The 25,304-nt window shown below is 38.6% G+C and overlaps 1 protein-coding gene across 5 annotated transcripts in view; it reads right to left on the reverse strand.

Annotated features, from left to right (window-relative positions):
* Positions 1 to 25,304, reverse strand: part of LOC131693164 (prominin-like protein) — a 165,795-nt gene that overhangs the window by 38,890 nt on the left and 101,601 nt on the right. For 4 of the 5 annotated variants that reach the window (XR_009306167.1, XR_009306164.1, XR_009306165.1 and 1 more), the window contains exons 2-9: positions 18,095 to 18,700; positions 2,458 to 2,731; positions 1,991 to 2,343; positions 1,806 to 1,930; positions 1,467 to 1,490; positions 650 to 1,095; positions 301 to 592; positions 34 to 237 (exon numbers count right to left, since the gene is read on the reverse strand). Coding sequence is in view for 1 of the 5 variants with exons in the window: in XM_058980773.1 (XP_058836756.1) it covers positions 34 to 237; positions 301 to 592; positions 650 to 1,095; positions 1,467 to 1,490; positions 1,806 to 1,930; positions 1,991 to 2,343; positions 2,458 to 2,731; positions 18,095 to 18,641 (2,265 nt within the window). In the remaining 4 variants the exon portion in view is untranslated. The remainder of the gene's footprint in view (positions 1 to 33; positions 238 to 300; positions 593 to 649; positions 1,096 to 1,466; positions 1,491 to 1,805; positions 1,931 to 1,990; positions 2,344 to 2,457; positions 2,732 to 18,094; positions 18,701 to 25,304) is intronic. The other variant, XR_009306166.1, reaches the window with a different exon arrangement.

Below are 25,304 nucleotides of genomic sequence, written 5' to 3' on the forward strand. Positions count from 1 at the left end.
ATACGGTCTTTTGTACTGGATTCAGAATATTACATGATCTACGAATTTATATGCTTCGAAATCGTTTAGTCGGGAATCTCGCAGTAACTCGATATCACGCTGAGCCTCTTCTTTTAAAATATCAACCTTTCCGATCTGGATCCTTCCCTTCAGTGTGTTTAGCTCCCGCACAATTCCGTAATCCTCCGGGAACTGTCGAATCTCTTTAATGTCGTAGAAGTTTGATAATTTAAGAACCTATTGAATTCAAATTCAAAATTTTGTTGATAACGGCTATCGAAACGATGACAATATTTTTACCTGATAAATAGAATTATTACCGCTACATGATTCAATCACTTCCACAATGCGAATAGGATCAGACTCTCGGTTTGTTGGTTGTAGTTTCCAATCAGAACGGGTACTCTGACTGCGAATTTGTTCGTAATGTTTGTTGATGTTGAAGTATACATCAATATATTCGATTATTTGACTATCTCGGGGTTGTTTTAACGAGTCACAGACTCCTCGACGAGCTACGCTTCCAATCAAGAATGACACCAACGTAAACGCCAAAATCACAGAAAAGGTAAGGAAAATTATGGCGACAGCGCTGCAAAGAGAACATAGTTTATGACACAACTTTGCCGAAAAGCTTCGATCAACTTACAACATCAGAAACCGCCCACCAGCGCCCTTATTGCAACAATCGTCCCCATAGCCATCCGGTCTTTTTCCACAGATTCCACACAGCAATCCGCAAATCAGACACATCAAAATCAACAGCAGCACCGAACTGATGGCCAGTCCAACATAGTACCGATAGATTCCGTACTGAGCAATGTAATCGTCGGTCGTGTCCAGATGTCTGTAACTATTATTACCGATCGCATTCGACAGACTACTCAACTGCGAGGTCAACTTATCGGAGGCCGATTTGATGGCCCGCCCGGTAGAGTCAGCCGCTGCCGTCACCAGCGGGATATTGTCTCGAACGGTTTGCTTCAGGGTTTTCTTGAGTTCCTCCAACTGTTGCACACCCTGCTGAACTGCATCGGCGATGTTACCGGAAACCAGCTCCTGCACACTGTTTGTGATCTCAGTCAAATCCGGTAGCTGGTTCGGGATTACAAGAGCAATCATTAGCGATGCGTTTTTAGACAGGATTCCAAACATATCACAAAACATCATGATGATCATGAAAAATATTTCAAAGATTCATGAAGCTGCTTATAAAACACACAATCAAGCAGTGCTATTAACGAAATAAGCTATATTGATTTTCCCATTACGGGAGCATCACAAATAAAAGGGGGTACTATTACGAAACGATAAAAAAAAACACATGCATGTGTTGGCGGGAGGCAACAAAAAATTAATTCCTATCCAAAGTGGGTTCACTGAACGGAGCAAAAAAGAAAAACCTCCGGGAATTAGCAAACGAGAGCACACTTTTTTTTTGCAGCAACACACTGAATCGAACCTACCCTTGGGAAGTATCTGTCTTGTATCTGTGTGTATATTTCGGTTGTTGGGTTTTATGCACACGTGATGATGAGAGTCGAGATGAATATGATTAGAGGCAGACGAACACACACATACACATAGCAGCAGGATGAAATTGGATTCGATTAGGAGCAAGGATTCGACAGCATGAAATTGAAGACAAGAACAAATTATTATGTTGAGAAAAGAGAGCATGTCTGAGCCCTTTGTTAGCGAAAAAGTATGTATGATCACTGTCCATCCTTCATAGTCTTTTTTTTAATGTTGTAGACAATGAAATGTGTTATTCAATGCAATCAAATACAAACTGATGCACCTACCGAGTTGTAATCGATCCCATTGGTGTCCAACCGTCCAATTTTATAGTCCTCCATTACGTTGATGCACTCCTGGGTACCGCACTTTGTTAGGGAAGCAAGCAACTCACGCTTGACGCCTCGTAGTCCTATTTATTCACAATGAATCGATAAGAGAAGGATGAGAGAAAACCACAAAAACCACATACCATCATTCAGCTGGGAAGCATTCACTCGCAACTCCTTGGTCAGCAGAGTCATCCGGTCAAGGTTCGCCTTAATGGCCGGTAGCTGCACAATGAATTCGTTCAACGTCGTAAGTTTTTCCGCCTTGGATTCTTCCTCCAGTCGTTGGATGATAATGTCCGAGGCTTCGTTCAATGTCTTTTTAAGCTGACTGTTCAGTTCCTGATAGTTTGTGTCCAGCAGTTGCGATATTTGTCGCGAGGTCGTTTGCAGAAACTCACGTGTGTCGTCCACTCCGTAACGCGCCGAGGTTGTGATGTTCTCCACGCCGTGCTGTAGGTAGCTGTTGGTCGCATAGGCAACCACAACGCCAAACCTGTCCGGAAAAAAGCGAGATAGGCAATGTAATGAAACCGAAGGACATTGACCACTCTAGAACAAACACCCAGAAGCCCTAGTAAGTGGGTTAAATTGTCGCAGGAATACTCACACCAACGAGGACGTAGTACAGATCAGAACGAGACCCAGAAGCACCCGTCGGCAGGTGTCGTGTTTCTTATCGAAAGGCTGTGTTCGGCCACCACATCCGCCGAAGCACCGGCAGCAGCACAGGCATAGGCCGATGATTGGCATCAGCACGATTAGCAGGACGCAAATGATCACCACCAGCAGCACTGCCCAGTACTCCCGCAGCAGGGGCCCCCAATTGTTTTCCCGCACATTCGGGCCCAGCTGGATATCGCCTTCCCGCACGATGAGGTAGTCTGGAATGGGGAAGTCGTTGGTTAAAATATATTTACTCGAAAAAAAACCAGTCTAAATTCTATTACTATACGTTCTAGATGTTTCAGAAATTAATCAAAATGTATGCATCTAGTAAAGTTTGGTTATTTGATTAGATATACAAAATTTTCCCTTATTTTGGTCAACCGAATCAAAATTGACGAAGGAAATGTTGCGATGGATGTGTTGGACGTCGTAGTCCTTTATGAGGAAAAAATAGTTTTCACCTAAATTTTTCTTCACTCAAACCAAGTTTCAATTTAATTAATTCGCATCAGCCTCATCAGAACTCCTTTTCTTGCGGGACATCATGAACGACTAGAGGATTGCACAGAAACACAAATAGTGCGTTTTAGGAGCTAACGTCAGCTTACTCCTATCACTAAATTAGTGTCAGATTCGGATGAGACGATTTCGAAACGCAAAGCCCGTAACTAATTAAGAATATTGTTTTTACGCGTCATTCCAGATTGCGGATGAGTGTTATTGTGATTTGTTGAAGGTAGTGTTTTCCATTATTGACCATACAAGATTGAAAATTTACTCATCAACGCTTGGTAGCAAAACAGATCTGAATACGGATCAGTGTAAAATCAATACTGGGGGCAGCCATACACACCGAATTCTGGTTTTAATGCTCGGTAATATTTTTGCGGTTTCGAATTGTAAAGTTTAATTTGTACTGCATGAATTGAATTTTTTTTTTTTCAATTGACATACATCTGTTAAGTAATTACAGGTGTTCGGTAATTCCAACGAGAATATTGCTGAATGTTTAATTTAATTCAACAATGCATTTTATAAAAACCTGTTTTAACCAACCTAGGGATGTGTTGGCCCTCTGTTGTATATTGAATCTTATTTCTAGTCTTAAGATAGCTGTAAACTTTCCTTTCTTTTGTAAAAAAAATATTTCAACATTGTAACCTCCTTGTTTTAAGATATCCAAAATGTAAAAACAAAAGAATTTGGCACCGCCAAGCTAACGCATTTGTGCCTATCAAATAAACGAAATGAATAAAAAAAACCTAGGGATGCAATTGTGCCTTTCTCATTTATCCAAATTATGATTAAATAGCTGGTTATATTCAATATAATTGTGGAGATGACTATTACATTCTTATTCTTAGCAGGTATCCCACGACTACCACGAAAGTCGACGCAGACACACTGTAAACAAAAAATTACAATATTTTATTAGCTTAATCAGCATGAGTTCAATGTGATAATATTTTGGAACGCTGGGGGAATGGGTTTGAAAGGGGTGTGTGGAGGATATGTCAGAAATCCTTCATCTTATTTCGGTATATCGGATGGATGAAGGGAATGCGGGTGTGAGGGCGGTCCAAGGGGGGAGGGGTGCCTTCCATTTAACGCTTGGTTTGAGAAAATCGAGTCAGTCATTACCGAAGAACCGATGTGACTTTAATTGTGGAATATGCCCGGAATCCGGAACTTCCGAAATTGTCGATAGTGGACAAGCAAATATAAAACCGATATAACGCTATTGTAATGCTGGTAATGTTTGGTTTATGATTAAGTACCTCTCGAGGGGTGATTGATTATCATATTTGTAGAAAAAATCGTTCTGCACATACCATCAAATCTCAACTATTACAGAGTTATTAAACTTTTGTGTAATAAACTTAGTTATCTTAAAATATCTCTAACTCGAAAAGTATATTTTGTATTTTAAATCTTTTAGTTCCATTGGAAAGTTGAGAAAATTTCCTATTGTATGGTGTCTTCCTATCTTTTAGTTAATTAGCTTTAATTACCTTTTAGCTGTAAAGCAGTTAAAAGCGGATGTTTTCGATAAGATTTTTGTTGATTTTCTCAAAATAATGAATTCTGATTATAGCATTATCTATTATCCAAAAATTGGGTTTTGGACGATACATAATTTATTCTTCAACATCAAATTTCTGTCTCTTCTCGCTTCTTTGTAATTTCATTACTAAACTTTTCCTGAAATCAAATATGCAATTTTGTGCATGATCTTAACATTTTGACGTGAACAATTTCACGGAACTCAGACGGTTATTCACGGAACTCAGACGGTTATTCACGGAACTCAGACGGTTATTCAATATTCAAAATTCAAAATAAAAACGCGCCAAAGCCGCACGAGATTTTGCTTCAAGCAAAATAAATACTGCCTATACAGCTTCCTAACTTGCACTAGTTTTTAATTGAAAATTCTGGGAACTTCTCATGTATTGTTCACCTGAATATTTTATTATATTTTGAAACGAAACCCAAAATATTTTCGACAAATTGTTATAATTGTTGAAATAACGAATGTAATTTAGATTGAATGACACCCGTTTAATTTTGCTGTAACTGTTGAGAATGATAATTAGTTATTAAAAGCGATCCGTCGTAATGCAGCACAAGGGTGACCAACAAAAATAATATGCGCAACAATATATGGGTGATGAAAAGTCCTTCCGCACCATTTGACCTTGTATCCCCACAACATGAAAAAAGAATATGAGAAACTTGCATCAGATTTCTCAAAAGTGTCTAATAATGATCGCTTTCTTTTTAATAAATACACGGTTCTCGTGAACTCAGTTGATTACAGCTGCTTTGATTGCGCAAGAATCCATACATTTAGATCACATACTCAACTTTAACAAACTTCCCCTATGAATGGTTTAGAGGTTTTAATCAGCTGCAACTCAAGTTGATGTACTACAATCCTGATGAAATTCTGAGGATTATTAAAAAGTATGTGCATAGCAATTAAGTGCAAACCAAGCCTCGAAGTGCCCGTATCTCGTCAATTGTAGTTGAAGATCTACAAAATGCTGATCTATCCACTCTGCGGCGCATTCATCTTCGAAGAGGTTACAAACAGTAAACAACCCATCCGAGGCCTTTAGCAACAAACAGTGGCCAGAATCTAGGTCCGTAAGCTGTTCGATCAGGTGCTGCAAAAACTCGATGGATGGGTTTTGATTGACGATGAAACATATGTGATAACCGATTTCGCGGTTAAGTCCGCGAAAAAAAAGTGATTTGGCAAGCGATCTGTTCCTATGAAACGGTTAATTTTAAATGTGTTACTTGTTTAGCTATAAGAAATATTCTGTATTATTTGGATGATGTTAAATCTGATGGTATGAAAGGATGAGAAGGTTTTGCGCCCACCTGAAAAAACCAATGTGTGTTCAGTTCAAATAGGCTTTTTCTGCTCCAATAAATAAATAAATAAATAAATAAATAAATAAATAAATAAATAATTGGGGAAAGGTGGGGCGAATCCGAATGTGTGGATAATCCCTACCTTATCCTGTTATCGAAAATTGGAAGCACTACGCAAACTATTATTAATGTTGTCCTGTAGGGCATCGAAAATAATCATAATGGTGGAATGACAGCATTTCATTAGTCTACATTGAGATGCTCAAACGACAACAAGTGTGTTTTTACAATTTTGGATTTGATTTTTGTGTATAATTGACCACATAATTTTTCTTTTTGTTAAAGTAGTCGCAGAAAAATTTAGTGGATTAAGATTCTTTGATTAAAGACCTACAAAGTGCACAGATGTATTTGGTTCAATTTTTTTTTTCATAATTTTTTTATAATGAAAAATGACGCGGTGGGGCAAATCCAACCTCTAAATAGTAACACATACATACATATATACGGACATATACACACATATACATAGTCATACGCACACATACAGACTTTTTTCCGATCTCGAGGAACTTTGAACTTTTTCGTAAAACGCTTACATCACAAAAATTTTCCAAGGTGTAAATAAAATGCTATGCATAGAAAGTTGCGCAGAAATTTTAACCTTTAATTTCGTATATATGACGACTTAATCCGATATAAAATGAGCATTTCACAGTAAAAACTATTTACTAAGTCGGATTTGCTCCACCTTACCCTAAGATACTCATTGGTTACGATTAGATGTTCTTACTTGTTTCTTGAACATGTGGGTCACAAAAGTGAATTCGCCATCTTTGGTACTGCTATCCTAGCTGATGGTGTTGACTGTTGATTTAGAGGCACTAGGCGCGTACCTTGATTTAACCCATTCATGCCCATGTTGTTTGTGGACAACAACCTTTTTAAACAGCTATAACTTGCGATTGAGGCAAGATTTGCTCACAAAAACAAGTAAGGCTAATAAATGTGACTGTTGCCTTTCATTTGAGTATTAACAGTTGCAAGAATCAGCTCTAGAACTGAAGTTATTACAATTAGTCTGATTGGATTCCGATAGAGCAGTGCTGCCAAGGACAGTTTACATTCGCGACAGAAAATAAATTTTTCATATATCTTCGTTATGTTGCAATATTATTGAAAACTGATAAAACTTATCAACTTAGACTGTTTTCGGGAACGTTTTCAACGCAATTGGACTATTGTAAATATTCTAGGAAACTTGTATTGAGTATTGTAAGGTAAAAATTGAGTTGCTTCCAGCACTGCGAGGGAAGCACGTATCTTTATGAAAACAAGTTTTTCGTATTTCTTGACCCCACCGTTTTCAAGGAAAAATAGTTTTGAAACCCTACATGCACTAGAAAAAAGTTGGGCATGAAAGGGTTAATCAACGTCCATATATACGTGGATCAGGAATCCAGTTTCGTCACACTGCAGTACGTGTTTCAGGTTGTTGTGAAAAATCTGCCTACCTGGATCAATTTGTTGAACGTTATCAGTAACATCTGGTTTATATGATGGAACTGGGTGAAAGCGACTAGTACGACTACGTATGGGAAAGTGAGGCAATATGAGCACCCTAAGGTTGAAGGCAAATATATCTGCAGCAAAACATACAAATAATCCCAAATTTCCCTCTATTGGTAGAATACAACATATTCTTCACATGCAGTTATTAAACGTGCTGAAGAAAATTTAAAATCTTTGAAAATAATCGTTGTTTGTAATGATCGATTTTTGGCTTGGTAAAAACCTTGAGGGGCAATATGAGCAATTTTAAGGGGCAATATGATCATGTCGCAAAAGATTATATTTTATCAGAAAATTTAAAATTGATTTCATTTATAATGAATAAGAATCATATTTTCCATTGATTTAGTGACATTTAGTTCCCAATGAAATTCATCTTATAGTTTTTTTTAACAGACCTTTGGAACTATTAGATACAATTTTCTGTTTTGTTTTAATAATGTCTTTGCGAGTGATTTTCTCGAGGAAATATTATTATTCATCGTTCGTAGTAACTTCAGGTATAAAACGTTTACATAGGGATAACTTTTCGGGATTTAATGCATAAACTCATATGAGATTTGCGTGGTGCTCATTTTGCCCCATGCTGTAGAGCTATTTTCGCAGATTTTTTGTGGAAACTATAAAGTCTTGTTAAATTATTTTTATGTTTCAAATAGTTAGAAAGACGTTAACTATTACTGAGATGTATGCATTTTTCAATTACCGCACACAAATCGGAGATTGTTCATAGATTCTTGGAAAACAGGGGTGCTCAACTCGCCCCATATGGCGATATTGCCTCACTTTCCCCTACTTAAACAGAAGCTTACGTAGGCTACATTTTTGTCTATGCATATAAATCTATACATTTCAGAACGGATTAAAAAACACAAGTTTTGTGTAAGTTTTCCTGAATTAACACAGTTTTTACACATTTTTATAACCGGTACACATCTAGCCCCGTACAAAGTTTGCATTAAGTTTATAGTTCTTTTTGAAACAGGTCTAGTACGGGTTACTATCCGCTACTCTTGCAAATGGGAAACTCAGCGCGAAGTATGTAAATTAATGTAGGCACGAAGTTCTCGGTAATGCAACCAATTGAATAAATAATCGCTTCGGAAAATCGATGATTCCTCGCAAATACTGTCTACCTTTGTAGCGGTTGCATTACAGCACTACCGGCTTGACGGATAATTGCAGTGACGACACGATTTCCAGCAAGAGTTTCCTGTATTAATACTTAGTTAACCCTCCGGATGGCCCACTGAACGAGCAGCCGCTGGTGTCCTAAGACGATTTCGCTAGATTTTCAGAGCAGCGTGCACTCAGTGCACTAGCGCGACTTCCGGAAGCTTAACCTTCTGGAAGTCGCGCAGTAAACTGAGTGCACTTCGCTACGAAATTCAGTCGAAATCGTCTTTGATTTTCGGGGGGTCGCACAGTGGCACCTGTTCATACTAAGTTGTGACAAAATTCTAAAAATTGGTCTATGTGGCTAAAACTTGGGGTTTTTGCTAATTTTGAGTCGCTGAATCCATTTCTGCAATCAGTTTTGATATTCCATATTTCATTTTTTCGACTACTTTCATATAAACCCATTTGAATGCATGGTCATTAAAGGGTTAATATAAACAATCATAGTAGCCAATCTCATCAAATAGAAATGGTTGAAAGAACTAGTAAAAATCACTAATTTTTCAGTAATATGATGTTGTTTAGGCAATTAATTTGTAAGTAGATTTATGAGCTACAAGGCGTCTCCATATGGGTATTTTCAAAAACATAGATATACCAACTTCGGCGAAAAAATGCGCAAGATGAGCCCTATATATCTTGAAACTACACTAAATTTTGAGTCAGATTCATGATAAGTGACCCATGGGAGACCATCTCAAAAATTGGAAGACGTATTAAGATAAATTACTGATACGATATGAAACTTTTTAATTGGATTTTTTTGATGCAGAACAAACGTAAATCAGTTTTGTACAAAAATGTCCCATCTATAGTTTAGCATATTCATTCTTCTTTTCAATGAACTTAAAATTGCTCCAATCGGCTGTGTAGTTCTTGAAATATCGCCATTTGAAACTCTAAGGTACTAAAAATTCTAATGAATTGAATTGAACAGAAACCCTCGACATCACTTGCTTCAACGACATGTTCAAAATTCATTTTTCATCCGATCATAGTATAACTTTGAGATACCTTTATTCAAAATGAGAGAAAACTAAAATAAATATTTACAAAGAATTACAAGACATTGATTTTTGGGGTTTTGTCACTCGTCGTGCCACTGTGGGTCGTCTAAATGTAAATAATGATGTGACTGCCGACGGATTAATTTAGCATTAAACAGAGCACAAAAACTGATCTAACAGCAAAGCAGTATTGAATTTTAAGCGTGACTGCTTCTCACTCCAGTGGCTTTGGGTTCAATCCCAGCCAAGACCTTTGGGATTTTCGGAGGTGAAAGTCTCTGGTCACGTCTGCCTTCGAATGGGCAATAAAGCCGTAAGTCCGGGTCCATGTGTTGACGGGTTGTTCATGTATTGAATCTATGGACGTGATAGGGGGCTAGCTTTCTGGTGTCGATCAGAATCAAAATAAACTTAATGCAAAATTTGTACGGGGCTAGATGTGTACCGGTTATAAAAATGTTTCAAAACTGTGTTAATTCAGGAAAACTGTCGGTCTCAACGATGCGTAAAAACAAGTTAGTCAAGAAAGGTTTCTTTCGACATTAGCAAATTACCCATCGTAATCTCAAGTTGCATCCCAAACGTTTCTAGAAATATGTGAATAAGCAACGCAAGGCATCGTCTATGAAATTCGCGAATGCGCTCCAAAATTTTGACAGCGTTTACCTTCTTTTTCTACACAACAGAGAGTATTGAACAGCCGATAAGATAAACCACGATATTGGAATCACAAAAATGGAGTGATTTGAATTATACTTCTACGTCAGAAATACCTCAAGAAAGCCACTTGGGAACGTTGATGTTTTGTCAATACTTCAATGGTGTAGATCTAATGCCGATGACTCCAAAACTGTCCTTCGCGGATGTTTCGTCTGATTCATTTAATTGAAGGTGGTCGATTTCTCCAGCATCAGTTTCAAGCCTTTGCTGATTGGCGTAACACGAACTGCATGTATATAAACCCCAAGAACAGCTCGGTGATCTCATTTTCATGGAAAGAGATACTGAATGCTTTAGCTACGTGAAAGATCCAGAAGTGATCCTAGATTTTCACTAACAAAGTAAAGCGTCTTGATCGCTGGGATGTATTTTCAGGATATTTAACAATCTTACGAATATTTATTGCTTTAAATCGCAGTACTGCTGTTGGTCGCGATAAATCCTGGAATGTTGCCATGAAGTTGAAGCTTAAGCTTCGATAATGGTTTGAGAGAATTGAAACCATGAAACGTATCGCGCTAAGTAGATTGCGGTGTAGATTCCGCTCAATACCTTAGCTATGAAAAGCGATGCCAGTTGATTCTACTGGAACACTTGTGTGTTCGAAGGAATACATCAAGAACATTGTCCATCGATGACAAACTACAAGGCCTTATAGATGCCACAGCTATTTTGGAACAAATCAACACTCACTAGTACACTCAGTCAAATTTTACATTGTTTGGACAATTTAAGACCCCCGCCCACCTCGCTTAAATATGAGGAATATATATTAAATGCCATAACTTTAGTAGTAGCACAGCACAATTACTGTGTAAATCTTTTTTTAAGGAAACAATCTTGGTATTTAAATGGAGATATTTCTGTTTCTCGAAAAAATGGGGTAAATTTTTGGGACACTTTTTTGTGATTTGTTCTACTAGAGCTGTAGAGCTTGGATCTCGGCTGGGCTTCCCGTCATATTCACACACTACAATTGCAGACGAGACGGCTAATGTCACCCACTAAAACACTGCTTAGGGCCAATTGCAGCGGGCCGTGATTCAGAATCTGATATTTATTATACGGTTCAGACATGTTCGTGCGTACGTTCTTCGCGATCGCATGTGTCATCGCGAAGGGCTCGAGCGTTTGTACGTTAACGTGCTAGATCGTGTGTGTGTTTGTATGACACGCTAGCAACTCCGCGTGTATAAATTCTTTTTTAAGACCGTGTGTCCTATCGCATATTCTCGCGTGTTCTTGGATGATCGCGCGTGGACCGTGAATCTAATACTTAACTTTCGGTGTACGGATCAGATGCTAGAAGAATGTAAGTTTTTCCATATCACTTGAGTTCCCGGTCATTGTCTAGAGAATCCAGCTGAAAGCATGAGTCTAGGTTCCCAGGATCAAGGGTAGAGACTTCCAGACGTGACCGATTCATGATCACGTGAGAGGTAGGTTAATGCTTGAGACCACATTTGTAAATTTATAGATGCTACAATGTTCACCTAATTACCGTGGTGTTTTAATGTTAGTGAGATCGCGGGCATAAATATGTGTGATTTATTGCAATTACATGTTCGCGTTTGTGACCAAGTCTGTGTTATCGCTAAGAGCACGAGCGATTGTACGTTTGAAATGAGAGAGATTGTGAGTGCATATGAGAGAATGTGCAATTGATTGTGTTAAGGAGTGCTAGTATGCATCTAATTTAAGATATAGTAAAAAAAAGAAAAATAATATGACGAATAAAGATAAAAAATGCTGATTTTAAATAGAAGCGTTTAAATTGACCGATTTAATGTTTGGTAGTCATGAGAAGTTGAAAGCAAATTAATAGAAGTAGAACAAAAATAGACTAGTGAAGTAGAAAAAAAGAGTACATGTAACATGCAATCAAACTACTTGAACTCTTCTGAATGCCAGCAAATGATATTTATTTGCCAATAACGATAACAGTATTCTATTAGAATTTTGTCATACTATGCTGACCGCTAATGGATGATTCACGTGCGTCGTAATCTTTATCCAATCAGATCTTCCCGAATGAATCGAACCTAATGTTCGAATTGAACACCGGAAGTGCATTGACCAACGAATTCTAGGAAGGAAAAAAATGCACGCGAGACAATAAATTACCCATTATTCTATCATATACGCCAGTTCCGCATCCATTCTATGAGCCAACTGACACAAATTCGAACTCATACACAGAGACGTACGACTAGGTTGATCAACACAAAACATAAAAAACTCTCTATCTCCTGGATACTCCACTATCGAAACGTAATGCAATAACCTTAAGCAAATGTCTGTTAGAGGTACTTCACTGCCGCTCTACGCATAATTGTCCCTTGTGTATAGGGAATCCCATAGCACATGGGACAGTTATGGGAAAAATAAAATTATTGCTTAAAAAGGAATCGTAAAGGTGCAAGAAAAAACTAATCACGAACAATTGAAAAAAAATGAATTAAATCGGTTGATTAACTTTTCGACGATCGTGATCACTGAAATTCCCTATTTGGAAAACCTAAATTTCGAAATACACCCAGTTTTTTCACGCGGTTTTTTTTGCGCGTTTTTTTTACGAGGTTTTCCAATTAACGCGGTTTTTGCAAAAATATTCTAAGTCCTTTTGAATGCAAAAGACTTACTTTTTCTGAAAAAAGTCCTTTTAAATGCAAAGAACTTAGAAGAATTTTGGCAGTTTTTATTTTGCGCGGATTTCGCAATTAACACGGTTTTTGCAAAAAAAAATCTAAGTCCTCTTTTTCGGAAAGATGGAAGAGACGGGTCTGGAAGATTTCTTATGACCCGCACCCCAGCAATATGGGTATTTTCGGAATGGTCTTGAAGAGCAGGTTCCAGAAATTGATTTTTGATGCAATTTTGAAATCAAAGATGGCAATTTCCGGTTTAGCGAAATTCGCTATAACCCAATCAATATGGGTATTTTCGGAATGGTCTTGACGAGTAGGAGACAAAGATCGATGTTTGACGCCATTTAGAATTCCAAGATGGCGACTTCCGGGTTAGCCACATTCACTACAAACCAGACAATATGAGTATTTTTGGAATGATCTTAACGAGTAGGTTTCAAAAATTGATTTTTGACGCCATTTTCAAACCCAAGATATCGATTTCCGATTTCGCGAAATTTGATATAACCCAATCAATATTGGTATTTTTGGAAGTTGAAGTTGTAGTACAAATAGTTTTAATTAAACAGTTGAATTTACTTAAATTCAAGCAATTCAAACCCCCAACTCACACCACATACGTCTCTTTCTTCTCTCTCTTCCATTCTCACCGCACTTTTCTGGACGCACACATAAAAATATTTTGCAATTTGCTGGTATATGATTAGATCTTATATTTGAGGGTGATTTGGATGATTGCCCAGATTTTTCATGCGGGAATTTCGGAAAACCGGAAGTCTCCATCTAGAATTTTAAAATGACGCCAACCGTTTATCTGCTACTCGTCAAAACCATTCCGAAAATACTCATGTTGATTGAGTTGTAGAGAATTTCGCTAAACCGAAAGTCGCTATCTTTGATTTCAAAATGGCGTCAAAGATCAATTTCTGGCACCTACTCTTCAAGACCATTCCGAAAATACCCAAATTGTTGGGGTGCGGGCCATAAGGAGTCTTCCAGACCCGTCTCTTCCATCTTTCCGAAAATCTTCTAAGTCTTTTGCATTCAAAAGGACTTAGAATATTTTTTGCAAAAACCGTGTTAATTGCGAAATCCGCGCAAAATAAAAACTGCCAAAATTCTTTGCATTTAAAACTTTTTTTCAGAAAAAAATCAAAAGAACTTAGAATAATTTTGCAAAAACCGCATTAATTGTGAAATCGGTGCAAAAAAAAACTTCCAAAAATATTCTAAGTCTTTTGCTGAGAGTTTTTTTATGCGAATTTTCGAATTAACGCGGTTTTTACGCGGATTTTCCAATTAACGCGTTTTTTTACGCGGATTTTCCATTTAACGCGGTTTTTTTACGCGGTACGTATCCCCGCGTAAAAAAACCTGGGTGTAATCGAGTTTAAAGTTTCTAGTGTGTTAAGGCGTACTTGGAATTTGCAAAAATACTTTCAAGAACTCACTCCAAAAATGATTGTTCTCTGAAATTGTGATGTTGTCCGGATTCACAATTTAGGGGAACAACATGTTTTGTAGTGTGTGTTATAGCACAAAAGCGTGAAATACCCTGGTACCGCAGACACGGGAAACTAGCTGAAGATTATGCGTTTAAATATTTAGTCGCACATATTTATCTAAAGCTTCTCACAAGATTTCCCCTACCAGATACGACCTAGGAAATATCGTGACTAGCTTGTGATAATATTGTTTTTACTGCATTTCGTTTGTGATATCATTATTTACTGATGCTTGGTTTTTCCTCAAATGAGGCTGAATCAGAACCACATCATCGCTAGTTGGAAATGGCTTAGATATTTCAAAAAAGACCTATTTAGTTTATTGCCCAAGTTCCCCTTTATAACACAGTTGATGACAATTGCTGGTATCGAAATTTTTTGGCTTGTATCTATCTTTATACATTCGAAGGCAGTAATAATGAAAAGCGGATGAATAAACGCATCGGGTGTGAGACTAAAATTGAATACATAATGTATTTTTTTTTCGAGAGTTGTCCTACTGGAGCTGTAGAGCTAGGTTCTCGGAAGGGCTCCCCGTCAGAATCACATACTACAATTTGCAGACGAGACAGGCAATGTCGCCCAAAAAACACTGCATTAGGCCAATTGTAGCGGGCCGTGATTCTGAATGTGATATTCATTGTACGTTTCAGGCATGTGCGGGCGTAGGGACTCGCGATCGCGTGTATCATCGCGAAGGGCTCGAACATTTGTACGTTAACGTGCTCGATCGCGTTTGTATGTCGCGTGTGCTAACGTGTATGAACTTCGCGTGTATAAATTCTATTTCATAACCGTGATAACGAATGATCGCGCGCGGACCGTGAATCTGATACTTAATTTTTTGTGTACGGTTCAGATTCCAGAAGAAAGTGGGTTCTTACCTATCATTAGAATTCCCATTCATGTCGCCGTAGAACGCGTGGTCTAGTGGATATGAGCTTTATTTTTTTTTTTTGGATTGGTCCAACTGAATGTATGGACTAGATGAAGGCTAAAGATTTCCGGACGTGACCGATTCATGATCGCGCGCGTTTGCGAGTTCGCGTTTGAGACCGCGTTTGTAACTTCGTAAGTACTAAAACGTTCACACAATTGCCGAAGTGTTATCAAGTTTACGCGATCGCGGGCATAGGTGTACGTAGATGATCGCGAAGGGCTTATGCGTTCGTATGTTGACGTGTTTGTCGCGTGTGCTTGCGTGTATGTGACTTCGCGTGTATAAATTCGATTTTGAAACCCTGCGGCCATTCATATATTCGCGGACCGTCTTTCTGATCTTTAGCTTTCGGTGTACGGATCACATTCTGACAGGGAGAGAGTTACCCCATATCACTAGAGTTTCCGGTCATGTCGCCCTGGAACGTTTTGTCTAGTGGATATGGGAGTTATTTTTCAATTTTATTATTTTTTTTATTAATTAACAAGGACCTAGATTGTTGGTACCGAGGATAGAGTCTTCCGGACGATCCCGATTCATGATGGCGCGAGCGCGGGAGTTTGTAGGTTGACACTTGAGATCGTGTTGCTAAGTTTATGAGTTCTGAGATTTTCACCTTATCGCCGGGGTGTAATCATGTTTGCGAGTTCGTGGGCGTAGGTTGTTTGGAAAATCGCGAGGGGCTCTAACGTTTGTGCGCTGACGTGATTTTGTAACGTGTGTTCTTGAATGGTCGTGCGAACCGTGAGTCTGATATTAAATTTTCGGTGCGCGGTTAGAATTCTGGCAGAGAGTGGGATCGTTTATATCGATAGGGTTCCCGGTTATGTCGCCATGAGACGTGTTGTCTAATAGGTATGGGCGTATTTTCTTAATTGGTCCAGCTGAAGGCATGGACCTAGGCTTCTAGGATCAAGGATAGACTTTCGGACTTGACCGATTCGTAATCGCGTGCACGATGGCATTTTTGTAGGTTTCCGCTGAGACCGCGTTTGAGAATGTGTGAGTGTTAAGACGTTCACTATCACCATCTTTGTTGACCCAGCTGAAGGCGGGTGTATAATGGCAGTATAGGACTCGAAAAGAAGAAATAAAAGACAATATATGAGAGACGTAATAGATTAGATAGGTACAAGATACAGCTGAAGTTATGATCATCACATGAGACATACATTAGTACTTCAAACACTACTAATACTTGAATAGCCAATCACCACACATAGCACATCCTTTCTCAATTATCTATTTGTTACTGGTTGATTGTTGGTTATAAGCTGGTAAATAGAGGAAAGGTATAGAACTGCAAAAAGGCTCATATCAGCCCTCCCGGCCTCCTCGACACACCACTATCGAGGCGTATTGTAATCAACATCTTGAAGCGGGCTTCTTATATAAATCAAATCCTCAGTAGTCATAATGTTTGGTGGATTATTAACATGAGAACTAATTAACCTCTAGTAGTAGAACTTGGTGCAAATAAAAACTAAAAAGAGCGAAGGTCCTTATATTTAGATAACTCTATTGAATCTATTGTGGCTTGATGATGTTTACAATACCGTCAATCCCATCAACCTGCGAGAGGGTAAAATTGAATACATAATGTATAACAACTATAAGGAATCTAGGGATGTCACCGAACTTTTCTCGTAGCAATACTTCTACCACCTGCTAGTAGCATTCGTGCCGTTTCCAGTTACGAAACTCATTAAAAAAGGCATCAGTAGAATTCGTCTTCACTTCTCACTACACCAAATAACATAGAGTGTGTAACGACGTAGCGAGCCTCTTAAACATGTGTCCCGTCATTAGCTGTAAACGACACCCGTTCTGAGATGCTTCAACGTCAAATGTCATAGTAGCTCAAAAAACATGTTCCTCGACGAGATCAAAAGGCAACAATCCTATGTCCCCCTTTCCCCCGTTAACCTACATACCACAATTAGCTCTTTCCTTTTCTACGCTGCCAATCTCTATCACACGCCGAACAATGGCAAATGTTTCTTCAATGGCACTTGGTCCTACAGACACTCTTGAACAATCATAAATAAGACTATGGTGGGTGTGGTACAAATTCCTCCAGCGCCTCGAAAGGTGGAGCCGACTTCAGCTTGAATGGACAAGCGCCAATGTCATAGCATATTTTTTAAGTACATTACATGCAAAATAGCAACAAGAAGCTATTATGCTGGCACGATTCAGATTTACCGTGTGAAATTATCAAATTTCTGTTTACTTTTGGGGTGGTTGAGAAATTAGAGCCATTGTTTTTGACCGGATTGACCGAGGCGCCCGGTTGCAATTGTTTTGACGAATATTGCACAATCAGGTCAAGATAGAAGCGAGACAAGAAAAAAACGAAACGAGCGGTTCTCATTCTATGAAAGGGTTGTCCGAGTGGCTAAAGTGTTCAATTTCCTTTGCGCCCATTGTTCCACGACGAATTTAATATCGTTGCCGGGTATGGGTTACAACAGGTGTCTAGCTCAGACGAGTGGTCAACCGTGACATGGGTGCCAACTAGTGCTGCATGCAAATTTTACCGTTAGTTGTAAGGTATCGGTTGAATTGCTATCGACGATGTTGTGATTGATACTTCACAGATCAGTAACACAGTAACACTTACCTTCCGGAACCGGTGCAGTGCTGACGAACAGTTTCGTTACTAAATTGGTTAAATTGTACAACGGGGCCATTCCGCGGGCGTTGTACGACGTTGAGCTGACAAAGTTTGGCTTCTCGCTTATATTGGAAAATTCAGTCGTGTGGATGGTCAGAATGTGCTCTGCCTGTGCTAGTACACTACTTCGACTGTTACTACTGCTAAACACGGTGATGAGCAATAAGACGGCGACCGTCAGTAAAGGACCGCACATCGGTCGTGGACTTCGCCAGCTTCGCGTTGAGATCATATCTGCTGTGGAGGAATGGCTTGGCTTCGAATGGCGGTTGCGGATGGCGAGTTGGCTGTTGTTGGTGGTGCTGCTGCTGCTTCTTCTGCTACTCGTGCTGATGGAGGCGGAAGTGATATCCATATCACAGCCCCGTTCGGTGGTGGTACTGACAGTATCAGTATTCTGAGGAGGACGTGAATGGCAAATTCGAAGCGTCGATACTCGGGTCGTGGTGGTGGAAGTGGTGGTTTTGCAGCTGATGCTTCTAGGCACTCCCATGGCTGATGATGGAAGGCCTGGAGCGTGACTCGACAGGAATGATTCAATTAGTGTTCAATCTGAAAGTGAAGCCAAAAAGGCAATAGCATTAGAATATGCGGTCGTCACGATATATGTAGTCAGTCTCAACTGGATATGTGTATAGCACAGGATGCAATATGGGGTTCTCCACGTGCATCGATAGTTCAATAGAGCCATGGACAATATAGGTTAATAGATGCAATTTCAATTTACATAAAATTTAATCGTAATTCAAGTAAGACTCCCGAAGCAGAAAATCGCACTCTCGCATTCGGTTCGCTTCAGATTTAAGTGAAAGTCATCATAGAAAATACAAGAAAGGAAACTAAATTTTAATTTTTACATTACTAAATCTAGTAGTATTATTTTTCATTGGTAAATTCTCCTATTAATTCTTCAATTAAAGTATATTCTCTTCTAATAAATTCACTTCTGTGGGCATCCCTCAACTCTGTTCTTGGTAATTTCCCCCTCATTGTGCAATTTAATATCCCAAAAACTAAACAAGATTTTTCTATTCTTCCTTGAAAGTTAACTAAACAACTAGATATAAATATATATTCAAGGGAACGTGGCCTGTTCGCGACGAGTTCTAGATGCCTACTCTTAGATACAGCCACGTGAGACTTTTGGAAGCAGTGCTGAGTCGGTAGCCCTCCGGTATGTAAGTGACGTTTTAAGATTCCCATCTGATCTAGAGTATCGATGACGAATGTGGTTTGCATTTATCACTCATTTGAGCAAAGAAGTCCGAATAATTCAGCTTAGCATAGCTTAGGTAGACTGCCCGTAATTGCACTTCGCGATTGACCGAGTGAGTTGACCATGATCCAAAAAAATGACAATAGCAAATCATTTTCACTGTGCATATTTCACTGACCTAACACTCATAAAATGGTCAATAATGTTCTACCGGGGTAGGAAAGGAATTAGTCAGAATGTCACACTATTTCGGTTATAACTCGGTTTACAGTGATTGGATTGTGCTTAAATAGGTATCAGCAACCTTGTTTCGTTCCTAAAAAGCAGTAACATAAAAAATCTGGATTGGATAAGGTAAAATACTCGCGTTTGAGCGAAACAAACAGTCGAGTAAACGCACCCTTATTCATCCTACAATTTGAGCTAATACGTTCAATAGACATAGCAGACACTGCTCTAACTAATGTACTCAAATGGGTGGGATGCATACAGGTGCTAAGATGAATTAGGGCAGAGTTACCCTAGTTATAGTACATACATTTTTTTTACTGTAATTGTTTACAACGGGAAATTATCCGGGCAGTGCAGTCACGTATATTTTTTCTCTTCTATTTTTGTTAGTTTTTTCGACGTTTCGACGTGTTGCTGAGCTCTTCTCCAGGGCCCAATTCATGGATTAAAAACAATTATTGTAATACATATGATAAGAAACATAAAAACAAAATAAACGCGTGATCTTACTCACTCGATAATAATCAACAGTGACTGTTCGTTTTGTATACAGAAACTTTTCAATTTCGGAAAAGCATTATATAAGGTGGTTCGTAGTATAACGTGGATTGTGGCTGTAGAAAAATAAACATGAACTTACGAGATCTGAATTCGATCAAAGGGGCTGGTGTTCACTGGAAGGTTGATAATATATTTATCCGGCATAAGCCTAGAATTTAACCACTGCATATCATAAATATTTTAAGCGCAAATTTCGATAAGCTACATCCCTCGGCATGATACTGTACCTTGATGTGGTTCGGGGGCCTTTCCATCAAAGCAGTATTACAGGTCGGACTCGATTATCCGGGGATTTGAAAAAAAAATTCACCCCGGATAATCGAATCACCCGGATAATCGAATCAAACTTTTTTTTGCGTTATTTCATGAATTTAAGCTTCATTCGTGGATAAATTGGAAATAAAATGACCAGGGTAAATTTTCCTATTATGGTAAATGTAAATGTACCTATTTTGGCCCTAGTCGATTTTTCAGACTTTCAGGGTGTGATTTGTATTTTCAGTTGGTTTTCATTTATTATTCATATTGGTAACTAGTTAACGATATGTATCAGTTGTTTATAGCTATTTGTACAATAAATCAAAGATAAACTTTTTAATAAGGTGTCTTTTGCAATACAACCCGAATAGAAATGTACAGTAACAAAACCATGATTTTCACTGTGACAGTACAGTAATTTTACAATAATTTACAGTAAGTTTTAGTGTTATGCTATAATACAAAAACAATAAACTTTAACGTTTTTACAGTAAATTTCAATATAAAATAGACTATTACAGTGAAAAAGGGGGGTGGTTATGTATCTTAACATTAAAAAAATCAATTTTTCTCCATACATTTTTTTCCCGAAAACAGTAATATTTAATGTGAATGCACTGTATCAGTTTTTGGCTGAACAGTGAAATTTATTGTTACATGAAATTTTATTGTAAATCTACTGTGAGAACTTGGCATCGAACAATGTTGAAACAGTAATAACTATAATACGTACTGTTTTATGATTGTTTGTAGGGTAAATGCTATTGTAAAATTCTATCCGGGAAGTCAAACTTGATTACCCAGGGCTTAGATTTTCCGAGGTAACTGATTCGATTACTCGAATACCCGAAAAAATTAAGCTATTAAGTAAACTGGGGGTCGTCTGTTTCTTGGCTCCAGTTTAATTTACGTGGAGTGTCACATATCACAGCTAACATGTCTAGTCATTCTAATTAGAAGAGTGCGTGTTGCGCACCCACAAAGAGATCCTTCTCCTTGTCCTTGTAGCATCATTTAGTTGACCAATACCGGATTGTCAGGTAATAACTACGCGTTTAGCCTTCGCAAACTGTCCCACTCATACTTGTCACTAGCGAAGGACTACCAGGCTCCCGGACGCCTCAGCAAGAAGTACTGCTGGCGCCCTCTTTACATAGCCTATCATCCATCTTTGCTTGAGCTACCCAAGGATTGAAATCACCTCCAGTGACGGCCGGGTCTCTTTTCAGAATCTCGTTAACCATTTCTTGACCAACTTTTTTCTACCGCGTATAGGATCCCAAAACTATTTTTCCTTAGAACTGTTGGCGTCAAGAAACACGATAAACCCGGTTTAAGAAAGATAGGTGGCTCTTTTGCAGTGTATTAAGCTGCTCAATATTTACTTTCCGATCTAGTCCGATTGCATGAAAAAGGTAATTGAGGGCAATCTAAATTAGAAAGTTTTAACAGTTTTCAATAATATTGCCAGGCTAAGAAAATATACCAAAATTTCATTTTCTACATCAACAGAAACTATCCCTGGCAGCACTGCTTCAGCGGAACCCAATCAGATTAATTGTAATAACTTCTGTTCTAAAGCTAATATTTATAACTTTTAGTGCTCAAATGAAAGATCTTAGTCGCAGTTATTAGCCTTATTTTTTTTTTTTAATTCGTTTATTTGACACGGCTCATAGCGGTAGCTTAACGGAGCCATGGATCTTTTATACGTTTACAATACATGTAAAAATAAAAACACAAATAAGAATTAATTAATTGGATCTCGTGCGCGCAACTTTTTATTGCGAGCGGAGACCTTTTTTCGCGAGGTCTGTTGGCAAACAGTGTCAGGGGGGTCATTTAATTCTCCCTTCTTTTTCACGTCCCGGTCGAAGCTGGCTTGGTGTCCGGGATCAGATGTTCTCCCTTGCTTCTTGCACTTATTGTTGATCAGTGTAAATCCGTCGTCATTGTTACTGCATTCGTTGCCGATGTTGCTTACAGTTGCTTTTGGGGTGCTGCATGATTCTTTTGCGTTTGTCATAATGGTCTGAACAGCTGCCACAAATTTGGCCACCGTTTGTGGTTCAGGCATTGGTATTGAAAACTCTGTTTTAGGTTGGTTTGCCGTAGATGAGTTGGCAATCGGTTGAGATGCGTCTTCCTCTGCATCTTTCGCGCAAGGTTGTCCATGATGAGCTGTCTGATTACAATACTTGCACGTAGGAGTTTGCCCCTCATGGGTGCATAGCGTAGTTTGCATAATTGTAGTTCCGTGAGTATTGAGTTTTATTTCCAAGTAGGAGGGTATAGGCCTTTCAACCCGCATCCTCACTACAAAAACGCCGTTAGGAGTACCCGGGAAGAAGTTTCTCCAAGTATCAGGTGTAACAGATTCTACTTCTCCGTATTGCGACATGCATTTTGCAATTGGCTCAGGAGGGGTACGAGGTGATAGGTCATATAACCTTACATCTATATAATCATTCTTAATATATATACGGGAATCTTAATTCCAACGTTGTCACTTTCAACCACGTGTTTTAAATTGTTCTTCAAAACGAAACGCTCGGCTTGTGCTAACGTGCTGAATGATATTAACACTACATTGCGAAGATGATGATACTGAAGGTACAAGACTTCCGCAAGCCTAAGTTGCATTTTTACCTTCAGAAGGTATTCCACTTCACTAAAACTCGGTCGTTTTAAACAAAATTTAAAGTCAACGACCGCTGCGTTGGGTCGGAGTAGAGCTTTTTCGTCAACTTTACTCATGATGACAAGAATAATCCGATATTTCCTTTGTTCTCGAGACAATGCACACTAGATCGAGAGGCCTGTTGTTCACTTGGCTCGATTGTACGTCTGACTGCGGCAGAAGTAGAAAGTAGACTCTAGTTATTAGCCTTACTTGACGTTGTGTAAACCAAAAGTTATAGTCATATAGAAACATGGTTGTTCATCAACCAGAAGGGCACGAAGGGGTTAAAGATGCTATTGGAATTCTGAGCAGGAATCACTTATTGAAAGGGATAATGGGAGAAGAGCAATATTGTTTGTGTCAAAGTCCACTGGAACTCAAAGCAAGATATTCATCAGAACATTACACCGGATTCCAATGATAATAGGACCATGATTCTATCAGTATCTGGAATAAAGCATAATCTTCAGCGGAATTCTATACTGAGAAAGATTCCACTAGATATTTAAGAAGCTTTTCTCTAGAATCCTGCATCAAAATACAGAGAAAAAACCGTAGAAATAATGAATCGAAATTCTGAAATAGATTCCATTGGGATGCTAAGAAAACTTCGATCAGAATCTTGAAAAGTATCCAAACAGAATCCTGAGAAGCATGTCATCATTATCCCAAGAGATAGCCAGGTACCGACCGAGCAATGTAGGTATAATGACATTTTATGTGGCCTGCAGTAACCGATGTATTACGAGAAAAATGTACTTTTAGTGTAAAATTAAAAAGTTGCATATTTGGCAATATTGGCATTAAAAACTTTTCATTTTTTTTGGAATCCCTAAACAAATCTTTAAAAATAATTATCTCGCTGATTGATTCTAGTGCAAACAGTACCAGAGATAAATTCCGAAGAAAAACATTTTTTAAACAATTTGTTAAAATTAACCGTTATGTGTCCAACAAAAAACACCTATAACAGGCCAACGAGAGTACCCGGGTACCCACAAATTAAAATGCTCATAACTATGGCTTCCTTTAACCGATTTTGACACTTTTAGATGTTTTAGATTCAAGAACTCGTCTACTTTTGGATTCTGTAACATTGAATCGGATGAATGGATCTGGTTCTTGGTAATCCGGATTTTCCGGAATAATGTTCCAGTACTAGGGTATGATTTGAAAACTTAAATAATGCCCTAGAAAAATGAGTATCAAAACTCTTCAAATTGTCTCGGAAGTCTGTTATTTATTGTTACGGGACTCTATGGTAGTTTGAACAATGGAATTGGAATGGAATGGCCATTCACGGCCCTACGGGAACCTGCTCCGGAATGTCCGTTCCGGGGTGAAATCACCAAATGGTTCCAAAACCACGAGATACAGCCTATTGATGCAATGCCAAGAATTTTGATACCTATATTGCTAATATTCCATTGAAATTCACAAATAGTATCCAAGCACTGGAACATGCTTCCGGAAATCCGGATTCCCAGGAACCGGTCGAAATAACCCGATTCATATTTACCAAGTCTAAAAGTGGATGAGCTCTTGAATCCAAAACACCCAAAGGCATCAAAATCGGTTGGAAATTACCTTAGTTATTGGCTTTTCGTTTTTGGGGGTACCCGGGTATCCACGTCGGCCTGTGACGTAGTAAAAAATTCAGGAGCCCCTCCACACTCCGTTATTACTATATCAAAAACATTACTAACTCAAAAGCTTGACTTAGTGAAGTTCTAAGATGTCACAAAGTTTCAATTTCCAGCTACGGATAAAACATGGGAATTTCATTATTTGTAACCTAAAAAGGTATCCGGGTACCGCATCGGACACATAACGGTTAAGAGTGTTCCCATGGACTGCGGGGCTATTTAAACAACACAACAATTTCGGTTATTATATATTGGCTCTAAATAAACAATTTCTTCAAAACTGGTTCCAATCCATGAAGGTCGATTCCAAGTTTTGTTTGTTAGGTCACTTTGCGCGGAATAACCCATATATAAACTATTTTTGAGGTAGGTTAAAATTTGAGAGGAGGTTAACCCTAGACCCCCGAATTGCCCGAAAAAATGTTCTATTGACTGCAATGATCGAATTAGCTCTATAATGAGACATTATAGTTGAAATTTGATTTTTTTCAAAATACCCGGATAATCGAATCATTTTCCCCGGATAATAGAATCACGGATAATCGAATCCCCGGATAATCG

This window comes from Topomyia yanbarensis, chromosome 3, assembly GCF_030247195.1.
Source record: "Topomyia yanbarensis strain Yona2022 chromosome 3, ASM3024719v1, whole genome shotgun sequence".
NCBI lineage: Eukaryota > Metazoa > Arthropoda > Insecta > Diptera > Culicidae > Topomyia > Topomyia yanbarensis.